The sequence below is a fragment of the Phaethon lepturus genome, unplaced genomic scaffold, assembly GCF_000687285.1.
Source record: "Phaethon lepturus isolate BGI_N335 unplaced genomic scaffold, ASM68728v1 scaffold6985, whole genome shotgun sequence".
NCBI classification, from domain to species: domain Eukaryota; kingdom Metazoa; phylum Chordata; class Aves; order Phaethontiformes; family Phaethontidae; genus Phaethon; species Phaethon lepturus.
Window position 1 is genome coordinate 90,158 of NW_010541161.1, and position 11,974 is coordinate 102,131.

Consider the following 11,974-nt stretch of genomic DNA (forward strand, 5'->3'; position numbering starts at 1 on the left):
GATTTCATTAGCATGTCTCCCCCAGCTCTCCCCCTATTTCAACTTATGGCTCTGAATAGCCAGTGCTGTGAATAGCATTGCTCCGCGCTGCTTCAGAAGGCAGAAACCACACTATACAGCTGGGAATCCTCTTTCTATTCTAGGCTACTTATATTCAAGTAATCCCCCTTTTCTGACTTTCTCTTGAAGAAGGTAGCAAACTTGTAGTTCTAAAGGCAGTCGAGCAAAGAGCACTTCCATTCTTACTTTTAAAACCAGCTCAAAGAAAAAAAGCATCCAGACAATTCATATTTTCCTCAGCAAATCTTTAGCCACGCAGTGTACTACAGTCTTATTATTCCAACCTTTAAGGAACACTTAGGCCTTTCTGCAATCAGGAAAGTCTTAGGTTAATGCTAACCCATTTCACACTAGAAGAATCATGTTACAATCAGATACTTAGATAGGAAACTGAACCTAAAACCACCTCGTACTAATGAATGCTATTAGTCTCCAGCAGCCAAAATTCCAGTGGTACAGATAACCACATTTCTCTGTCCAACCATGGTCTCATATACTACTCTGTGTAATGTTAATTACCTTAGCTGATGTGTTTGTCAAAATAGTTTTTAAGAAAAAAAACAAAAGTCTTTCCAACAACTCCACATGCATCATCCAGTAGGATCACAAGACATCAGTACACTAAAAAAACTCATCTAATATTAGAAATACAATATCATTGTTAAGCCAGTTTGGCTCCATGAAGTACTTCTTGGGGAAAGAAAAAAAATACCCCAAACGAAAACAAACAAAAAACCCCACCAATACACAAATAAAACATCTCAACCCAAAAAACCACCCAGCTACGTTTACACACTGAAGGATAACTTCTACAGTAATTTGATCAAAAACTTTGCTTGAGTTCAAAATAGAACTTTGAGCTCCACAATTTAGCATCAGAGAGCACAGACAACTTCAGAACAGTGTATCACCAAACCTGTGAATAAAAAACTTGTTTTGAACAAACAGGAGACATTTCTAGTAACTCTGTTCTAGAGAAATGGTTCCTATGGTTAAAAAAAACAACCTAAACTCCATTTTAAGAATTTATTTCATAAGTATGTCTTCAAACAAAAATACATATATTCTAAACAGTGGTTCACCAATGCATCTGCCCTTGCTAATCAGTACTATACAGCAGGGATCAGAACCAAACTAGTATGAGAATAGTGTGGGCTCATAACAAGAGACTTAAAAGCAATTCTTTTAGTCAAATGCTTTGCTTGGTCCAATAAGGACATTAAGATTCAATGAATGAAAAAGGGGGTTTAACTATTTCATCTGTGCTGATTTTAATAAGCCCAAATGACATAGTTGGCATTTACTAGGTCATTCTGCCTGAGTAAGCAAAAGGTCACTTAAACTTCTGTATCAGACAAAAGGAGCATCCAAGTTGTGTCTTCAGCTAAAAGTTGAGAACTAAGCTAAAACCTGAAGTCTCATTACCAGTTTCTGCATTCTTTAAGTATCACTGCAGCTACATTACCTGGGCCAAATATCTGCCTTTGAGGGATGTAATGTAACACCTAATCAGGCCTGCTACTAAGTATTAATTAGCTTAGACTAAAACAAACTAAAAACAGACAAAAAAGATCAACCTGTCCTGTTCCCCCACTGACCACACCTTTAGGTCCGATTGCTGTCAGCTGTAGCCCCAAGTCACTGTTTGTACCAGCAAGCTTACTGTTTGCTAACTGTGTTGTATGTGGGAGGCAATTACAATTTACTGCATCTTAACTGCAAAACACTGCTTCTGTTTGTGTGCACTCCTACACTTCAGGTGCACCCATGACCTTATTTTAGGCATTCTATATACAGTGACAGAATTAGAAAACTCCTTTATTTAAAGACTGATGAGATAGAAGATATCCAGCCTATCAAGATATTCATCATACACCCATCAGCATGAAATAGAAAAATGAAACCAACCTTCCTTTCTCCTTCTTTTCTTAGCTGAAACTGAGACAGCTTACAGAATAGAATCATAGAAACATTTAGGTTGGAAAAGACCTTTAAGATCATCAAGTCCAACCGTTAACCTAACACTGCCAAATCCACTGCTAAACTATATCCCTAAGTACCACATCTACATGTCTTTTAAATACCTCCATGGATGGTGACTCAACCACTTCCCTGGGCAGCCTGTTCCAGTGCTTGACAACCCTCTCAGTGACGAAATTTTTCCCAATATCCAATCTAAACCTCCACTGGCACAACTTGAGGCCATTTCTTCTTGTCCTATCACTTGCTACTTGGGAAGAGAGACCAACATCTATGCCCACCTCTAAAAATTTTTATGACAAAAATTTGCATTTTCTCAAATGGTTCTAATTGGCTGAGTTGAACCTGGTGGTAAAAGTTGCCCAAGCTATCAGGTGTCACATTAGGTAGAGCTTCCATTAGGCTTCAACTTATCTCCACTCCACTGTGCTGAGCAAGCAGGTAGCATGTTGTGTCTATGCATTTGGGATTTCCTCAGGCTTTTACTGCTGGTCTGATTAGTTCTATCAATATCAGTGTGACACCACACTAACACCGCTCGCTACACCTAACATATTATTTAAAAAACAGTTGATTCTCTGACAAATACCAGGTTGCGACCATTCAGTTCGATGTTCAACCCCCACTTTGTTGGCTTGGACACACTGCCGTTCCTTCAGTGGTTTGAAATTATAGATTTGCTCAGCAGCAAAGCAGACAAAAGACTTGCACATTCTTAAGTTGACGCTTTGCAGAGCACTACAAAGTTGTTAGTGCAGAAACTGCTAAAAAGAGCTTGTGGGTCTCAAAAGTACAGGGAGTTCATTCACTTAACACTAAAAAGCAGCTGCTGCCTTTAAATAATCCTAAAACAAGATACTTATTTACCCATAGTGTGATTACAGTAGGAATCTGATGTGCATTTTAGAAACAAACACAAAAGCAAAAAGAAACTCTTCTTTTTGTAATTTCCAGTTCCATTCTGAAGTGTTGACACCATAACTATAATGGAATGGACAATTGGAAAACCATGGGCTTCTTGGTGAAAGAAATAGCCTGTGAATACTGCAAGTTTCTAGTGCCTGGAAATTTGTAGCAGACTATTTCATTTTATTATGCCATAGGGAGGTTATGCATGCTCTAGAGGGTTAGACTATATTATTCTCATAAACCATCAGAAATTATCCTCAAGATTCTGCATACATTGCTTCCCCCCACCTCCAAAAGTCTCGAGACACTTCAAAGATTAAGCTTCACAGCACTCTTAAGAGAAAATATAAATGTTTTCCTTTCAGCATTGTGCCAGTTAAAAGTTGAGTCATTCAAGGTTACAAAAATCTGAGACAGATATGAAAAAGGAATCCACATCTCTTCTTAATCTTAATTCTTTCTTCCTTTTAAGATCATCTTGGTTTAAAAAAACCCTCCTAAAAGCGATACAGGATTTATAGCTGTGCTATGAAAACAGATTAGTTTTCTAATCTAATTTCTAATTCCTGCACCAGAAGCTTTCAATTTTTATTTTTCTCATAACTGATGTATTATAAGATTAGAACATCACAGTGATTAGAAATTGGACATGGAAAAATTCAAGTAGACAAACATTCATTAAACAGTATTTACCAATGTTTTCAGGATGTGTATATTTATTACTATGTTGACATTTTGGGGGAATCATAGGGTTAACCTCCACTGTCTCCTCATTTAATCTCCCCTAACACACACACATGCAAAAATTTAGAGGGCATAAAAGGAAGCCTTAGGGAAACAGGCTAAGAAAAGCATTCTCCAGGAGGGAGCAAAGAGGAAGAAGATATACTGACTCCAGCTTACACAGATATCTGTCCGTTCTGAACTCTAAAATACTCACCTTGTATGTATGCTACTTCTGCTTTAAGCCTTTGCTCAAATTGCTGAAGAAAAATCCCTAGCAGTGTCAAACTCCTCTAGGAATGCTAAGCAAGCCTGGTCAATAGACAAAGATACTCTAACCAGGAAACCATCTCAAAGAAGAAACTGTGGGATGGATCATCCTTCAATTCAAGACAGAAGCACCTGAGGCATCCAGCTCTCAACACAAGCAAGAAGAGGTCAAAGACACAGCTTTCTAAAGTGGTTACAGCACATCAGATGGAGTATTGTAGAAACGATTCATTTCGGCCTGTTTCTTGGAAGCTATACATTTTTATATTGCAACACACACAACTAATCCCCCAAAAGTCCAACAGAACTAAATGCCAAGTGCGCAATTCTGGAACAAAGGGAAAAAGACAAAGTCCACACTTTCCACCACAGTATAGATGCAGCAGCACATCAGAAAATACTGCATAGTAGCCCTGACCTGAAAAAAGTTATCTCTGAGGCCAGAGAAGGGATGAGTTCATATCTATTCAGTTTCTTGTCACTAAGACTATCAAGAAAATGCTGCCAATTATCACCAAGTAACATAGCATCTGCACTGTGAGCAAAATCAATCAATTTAAAATAACAAAGAACTATCATATACTGTACATAAACACTATCCATGCCTTAATTATTTGAGCAAGCAGAAAGCTTAGAAGCTACTTTACCAATCCCCATACTTGTTGGTTGGGAATCTTGCCAGGTGAGAGTAAACTAGAATTCTACATCAATTATTTATTTCATTTTATGTAATATATACTATCAAGCTTTTAAGAATGGAAAACTGTATTCATACAGCTGAAAACTATTCCATAGTACACATAATTAGTGTGTATCACAATGTTGAATGTGAGGAGTAAGTTTTGAAGGATCTAATAATACACGTGCTGCTAAAAGGTGGCTGCTGCACAAAGCAAAACATGCACCAGTTTCTCCCACCAAGTATACCACATGTAATGTTGGATCTTCACAAAACTGTCAGCGATTTAATAAGAGGTTTTTTTACATTCTGTTATAATGAAAAGGTTAGTACTTCTTCACATCCCAGATCAGTTTCAAAAAGCTAAACGAGTATGCCCTGAAAAGAGTCATAAAGAAAAAGGGTAAATAGCAAAACAGCTGTCTTACTAAAAGCAGAGTTTTGTTGACCAAACTACCATTTCTCTTCTTATTTCTTGAACAGGTAGATGCTTCAAACCATTTACACATAGTGGCTTGGAAACAGTTCCCACATCCTAGAATCCTTTAGTGCTTTAGCTGCAAGCTCCACTTCCTTCTGAGGTATATTTAATGCCTTCAAGTTTATCTTCCTAGTTAATTATTATAGAGAAATTCCCCCAACCCTTCTGAGGCTGTAACACTTTATATGAGTACAAAAATAGAAGAAGTGCTATGTTACTCACGCTCAAGGGCTTTGTAGACTCTGGGTACTTTAATAGTGTCCAGGTTTGAGCTGATTAAAGTTATTTCTACTCCAAAATAGGATTTTAATTGTTGATATGTCTTAGGCAACTTACAGTATTTCTGGAATACACAGTAAAGCATCATAGAACCAAACAGAATAAGGAAAATCAGTCACCGGTTGATAGCTTCTCTATTAGCATATTGAGTATATGGGGTTTACGTCCCTTTTTTTTTTTCTTCCTCTCCTTTTTTGGGGGAAATGCAAAGGGAGGTGTAGGGAGGATAAGTGAAGAACTGGGCATTAACAAGACAGAGTAGCTTAGCAAAACCATTTTGACCAGAAGCACTTTGAAAGAAAGTCTTTCCAGGAAGGGAAGTCTACCAGAAAGGGAATGTAATTAAGAAAGAAGAAAAACCCTGTTGTCCTGAGTGTTCCCTGGTGCTTTTTGAGATCACACTTGATTCACTTTCCACTTCAACCGAGTTCCTCCAGAGCAAGTTAACCAGTATAACCAACCCCTGGAGAAAACAGTATACTTTCACTCTCAATCCTCTCGATTGCTTTTCTGGGACAGAGAGTAAGCATCATTTTCATAGAAGCTGAGAACCCACAGTCCCTGCTAATTTCCATGAGAATTTTGGTTTCATAGCTCAACCTCTCTCATATTATCACACTGAATCTTAGTGAGGCATGAATACTCAGGTAAACTGAATTACAGTGAGATGATATTGGTTGAGGAGAACTACACTTTGCTCTAAAGACTTTCAACAATTACTGCTGAGGTCCCTAAAGAACCACAGCAGCATATATTTGAATTGCTTGTAAAGATGATAATAAACATTCACATTTTATGTTCCTACGGTCACAGATTAAATGAACAAAAAGTGAGTTTTAATCACTGAACACTCCGATCATCTCCATCATCTCACTTCAGAGAAAAATGTGTAAAATTAATGTAGTATAAACCAGATTTTAAAACGTAAAAGGTGCTCCTTCAGGAAATTACTTTAGAAGTACTCTTTACTAACCTCAGCTACTCTTTCCAAAAGCGGTTCCAGCCAGTGTTCATTGCATTCACAGTGACTATCCAGGAAGGTCAGTACCTTTGCTTGTGCTGCATCTGCCCCTCTGACACGGGAACGCATCAAACCTGAGAAGATAAAACGTTTGAAGTACCTACTGAGGAAAATAATCAACAGTAGTGAGAAACTACTGCATTCCGAGTTAGCCATGAATTAAATTAACCCAGACTGGACAAACACACAAGTTCCATTATCAAAATGAGAATCTAGTTAATTCAGTGAAATGACTTCACAACAAACAGCCTGCAAGCTTCCAACCTACTGCACCCTAGTCAACAGGTTTCAATCTGATTTAAGTACAATAATTAAAGTACCTTTTAAAAAACATGATACACAAGTACAGCTGAGTCTGCATTACAATAAATGGTATTTATACTGACAAATGTTACTCAGGATTGGTCCTGAAAACAAACACCTTTCCTACAGTTCTACAATAGAACTGAAGAAACAATTTCTCCTCCCCACCTTTTTGCTGCCCACCCCTCCATCCTAGCTGTCATCACACTCTGTCCATTCTGCTATCAACTTCTTCCAGAAATAACCGTGCTTCATTAATTCATGTCCAAGAGCCTTTCCCCCACCCCTTTCAACTCTCTTTTTGCAGTTTAGTGAGGGGTTTGTTTATTTTAAATCTTACCTTGAAGAGATTTCTTTAGGCAGAAACTTCTGGTAAAACCAAAAGGTTCTTCTCTACACCTCAGTTACACAGATCACCTCAGTGATTTTACTCTGTTCCTTTCCTTCCTTCTCTTTTAATATTTGTTCATTGAATGACCTCACCATTCCTTCAAGTCCCTTGCTATATTTACACACATACCCCAGAACACCCTACCATTTACTCCAATCCTCTCATTCCTTTGCAAAATTTCCTCCCTACTTTTCTCTGTTACTATTAAAAATTCATTGATTTCATTGTCACTCAAGACCAAAGCCAACTAATTATGTCATCCCCCGCCCATTTTCTTTCTACATTGTTTCCCACCAAGTCTGTTCTGTTTTTCAGGGTTTTTTTGTTTGGGTTTGGGGTTGGGCGGGGTGGGGGGAAGGGAGTGTGGGGTGGTTTGTTGGTTCCCTCCACCCCGCAACTGAAACATTGTAAAAGAATCAACCCCATTTCTTTCCATTCCCTTTACAAAATAAACCTGCAAAATATGACTCCAACAAACAGAATACAAGATGTTTAAGAGAAACTTGCCTCAAGTTGCGCCAGGAGAGGTTTAGATGGGATATTAGGAAAAATTTTTTCACCAAGAGGGTGGTCAAGCATTGGAACAGGCTGCCCAGGGAGGTGGTGGAGACACCACCTCTGGAAGTGTTCAAAAAACGTGTGGATGTGGCGCTTCAGGACATGGTTTAGGGGACATGGTGGCGCTGGATTAATGGTTGGACTTGATGATCTTGAAGGTCCTTTCCAACCTAGTGATTCTGTGAAAAGCTTGTTTGGTCTGTCCAACATTCAGCCATAAACAGCCACATCAAAATCCTTGTACTATCTCTTACCACAAATGCGAGTGCGTCATTGTTGTAGATATGTGCCATGCTCATGCTCTTCGACAGTACTTTCTACACCTCATGTGTTGCACACTGGCAGCTAACTATACCTCATTGTTTTTATGCTGTTTCCCTAATTCCAACTTTTGAATCAGTTCTATTCAGTTTTTCCACAAAGCATTCCTCAAGCACTCTGGCTATGTTCATTTTACTTCTGCAACTCCTCCCTTCCAGAACTTATTTCTAATTTACATTCTTACAGAATCTTGAAAATGAAAAGCAGAGTTTCAAACTCAAGCATAAAGAGTCAACAATCAAATGAAAACTTAAAATACTTTAGTTTTAAAAATTATCACCTGGTTGCACACACATACGCCTAGGGAAAACTTTATAATCAGTACAGTAGATCCCACAGGTAATGATTTAATCCCAATCTCACAAAAATATCGAGTAAGGCAGTACTGTGCCTTCAATTTGCAAATAGTTGTTCTTTTCTGACATAGTAAAAGATTTGTCAAATCATATTTAATTGTCAGATACACTGATGCATATTTTTAAGTATGAATGAAATTTCAGTTCATCTGTATATGCAGTACAAAGTTAGTATTTATAATTACTAAAAAACAAAACTAAAAAAAAGTGTTACTTGATTCCATTTTTCCATTACTATTATCTCCATCCAAGTACTGTACTGATCAGAGAAATTATACCACCTTACTCAGTACACTGCAACCACGGCAAGTCATAAGGGGCCTGCCTTCCTAACAAGCTTTTGTTCACAAGTATATCCCAAACAAAATATTATACACTACGAGCCCATCAGTTCGCAGTAACTAATTATGGGACCACACAGGTTTTGTGCATGTTATTTCCGATTTCTGACACTCTAATCATTCTAGCTGCTCCCCAGGCCAGGCTGGCAGCCTAGAAGATACAGCACCTATAAAAATAAACAAGCACATATCTGCTAACTCAGTCAGCTATTTCAACTGTCAACTCTCAGTTATTATTTCAAGCAGCTGTAGAATAACAGTTGCCTGTACCTAATACTTTAAGCTCCATAGCCAGGAAGCTGCTGACTGAAGGGCTCAGTGGTATGAGACCATAATTTAGAAAGCAACAAAGAGGAAAACAAAAATGTAAGACAAGTTTGTTATTACATGCACACTGGCTTCAGCAAAATTTCAGCATACATGGTCCCAGCCCACCTGGCTGCTCACACTCTCTCAAGTCTGTCAGACAAACTGTTTGCCAGGCTGTCCATCAACTGGATCCTTAAAATGATCTCTAGTAAGGGAACCAGCAAAAATGAGAGGGCTATTTTTAAGCTGGATGGTTTCAACCATTCATACAGTTTACAGTGAGACTTTACGTAAAATGGGAGCAGCTTAACTGAGGATTCAGTACAGTAGACAAAGGAGAGGTTGAGGGTGACAGGCAATTTCTCAAGTTGGTGAAAGCCAACAACGGGCAACTGTGCACACAACAATACGGAATTAATCAGAATTACTGTTTTTATTTGCACAAATGCATTTGTTTTTATTCATTCCACTAGTAAGTTGGCTTCTAAAGTCAAAAACACCCCTCCAAACAGAATGTATAGCAGAATGTTCCTCTAAGACTTGATTAAGACTTGATGAAGATTAACAGATAAGACAGCCCAGTGGAATTTGTATCTTCCTTCCCCCAGATTAAGCCTACCTTCTCGGCGATCATTTCGAAGAACCCGCACTTTTTCAATTTTTCCCAAGAGAGCACCATCCTCAGCTTTAAAAAAATGAAATAATTAAAAAAATAATCAACTGATGAGAACCAGTTTGATATCAAATACTGTATACCATAAGCGAGGCTGTCTTCAAAGAAAAACAAGAGCTTTGGAGTGGAAAATGTTTATGGTTATAAATAGTTAAATATAAGACATATGCTTAAAAAATCCCACAAAACCTACTTGTCTCACCAGAAATAAAGTTACCAGGCTAAGAAATTACTACCCTCGTTATGTTATTTAAAGCTAATTTAATTTTACACTCTTGAAACATTTTTATTTAATGATATTCTCTTGTCTGTCTTTACACAGTTTTTACATTGTATAAGGAAAAAACCCACAACTTTTATAGGATTAAATAAACTGCTTTCTTTGCATATAAGAAAGTCACTTTTTAACCAACATTAAGGCTCAAACCTATCCTAAACTAAATGTAAACAATGCAAATATAGACATTGACTTCCTTTAAGAAATGTTACTCAGAGGTCCATTTCAATTGTTCAAGTTCATATTGTGATACACTAGTACTTACAAAACCTTGATTTATTTTAGATTCAGTAAGAATTTTCCAAGAGACTAATGGAGACCAGCATTCATTTAAAGCAGTGCTACAAAAATATTTGGTGCAAGTACCACGGGTTTTATTTTTACATCAGACAACATACTCTGTAAAGGCTGTCTTCAGTTATACACTCTGCTCCTTCAGTTATCAGGGAGTAATCAAATATACCTGAAGTATTTATATGAACTCTTCACATTTCCACAGTGATAGATACAAAAGAATTAAGAACTGGTTTTGGATCAGTCTCTGCAAACTCCTATCCATGTGACCTGTTCTTAACAGTCACCTACTAGCATCTACAGAAAGTCTTACCAGAATAAACAAAATAAAATTAAGATCCTGTAAAGTACTTACAATCATTACTGTAGTCATCCACCAGTATGATTTCCTTAATAAGATGTGATGGACTTTTTTTAAGGACACTGAAACAGACAAAAAAAGTATTCAATACTAAGCAGCCTTAATTTTCCATAATAACGTCATAGAAGTAGTTACTGTGTTAAGCCACAGTAGGACCTAGCCAAGAATCCTATCTTCAACAACAGCTATTGGCTTATTCTTACAGAAAGCATTTGTAAAGAGAGGCACACATAGAATCATCCCCCCAACATTCCAGCCTCCAGAAATTAGTGGATTAGACAACTTGTAACATGGAAGTCTTGTCAGATAGCTTTAGGTCAAATATCCCCTGAGAATGCATCTTCCCCGAGTTTTCCTTGAAACTAGTTTTACAGCCAACCTCCAAACATCTTCCAGTAATCAGTTCCACACTTCCATGCATTTGTAGTTAAGGGAGGAGATATTGTTTATTTAATGCTACTATTTCAGAACCTAAGAACTGGAGACATCAATGAAATTAAGGCTCAGCTTTCCCTCTGCAAGTGGTTCAGGAAAGCATAACGGATTGTTACTTCCCTTATCATAAGCTATTGTCTGTCACAAGTGAATGGCTGGGGCAGGGCAGGGCAAGGGGGGGCAATGTGTGTGTAAAAAAAAAAACACAAGGTCTCTTAGGTATACCTGACAACAGTTCGAAGCAAAGCAGATCTTGCCTCGTTATGAAATGTGATCACCACACTGGTGGCTGGCAAATCTATCCGCCATTGTTTCCGCTGACATCTGAAAGACATAATACCCTGTCATTTAAACGTAATCTTTACATCCCAGGCTGAGCAGATAGCCTTCATTACAAAGCAGTTATCTATTAAACTCATGTACACACTACATCTACCTAGGAAGAATGAAATATCTTGTTTGCAGGTGAGTTTATAATCAACTCCTCTTCTGCCACTTTTGGTAGTTGTCTTTGTACACAACAGACTAAGAAGCCAGTGTCAGATATTGGCAAGTTCAGAAAAGTCAGACTATCATCACTGCAGTATGTTGTAAATACATTTCATGCAACTGAGTATAAAACCAGAGCGCTTATTTTACATTAAAAGCAGTCAACAAATCTAAGGAAATGAGCATATTTTTAATGAAAATGCACAGGTTCACAGGCTACCATATGTCTCCTCTTTAGAATGGCACATGTCCACTTGCCCTTTTATTTTTAAAGCTCCTGTAGCATCCCTGCTCTTGCTCATAGATAAAAACAGTCTTCTATTCTAATGAGAAGTTGGAAGGGTTGTAACATTCAGAATTTGAAAAGCAGAGCTAGCTGTGACAATGCTGAGCCAACTAAACACAGAACCACATCCTTCCAAACCACAAAGATAACAAAATACTCCATCTATGTCAACTCATTT

The 11,974-nt window shown here is 37.8% G+C and overlaps 1 protein-coding gene across 1 annotated transcript in view; it reads right to left on the reverse strand.

Moving 5' to 3' along the window:
- GALNT2 (polypeptide N-acetylgalactosaminyltransferase 2) overlaps window positions 1-11,345 on the reverse strand; it is a gene marked incomplete at its 5' end in the record, with an annotated part of 32,729 nt that extends 21,384 nt beyond the window's left edge. The window contains 4 exons of the mRNA XM_010287644.1: window positions 6,355-6,476; window positions 9,601-9,666; window positions 10,581-10,648; window positions 11,247-11,345. Coding sequence (XP_010285946.1) covers window positions 6,355-6,476; window positions 9,601-9,666; window positions 10,581-10,648; window positions 11,247-11,345 — 355 coding nt within the window. The remainder of the gene's footprint in view (window positions 1-6,354; window positions 6,477-9,600; window positions 9,667-10,580; window positions 10,649-11,246) is intronic.
- Between the last annotated feature and the right edge of the window lie 629 nt (window positions 11,346-11,974).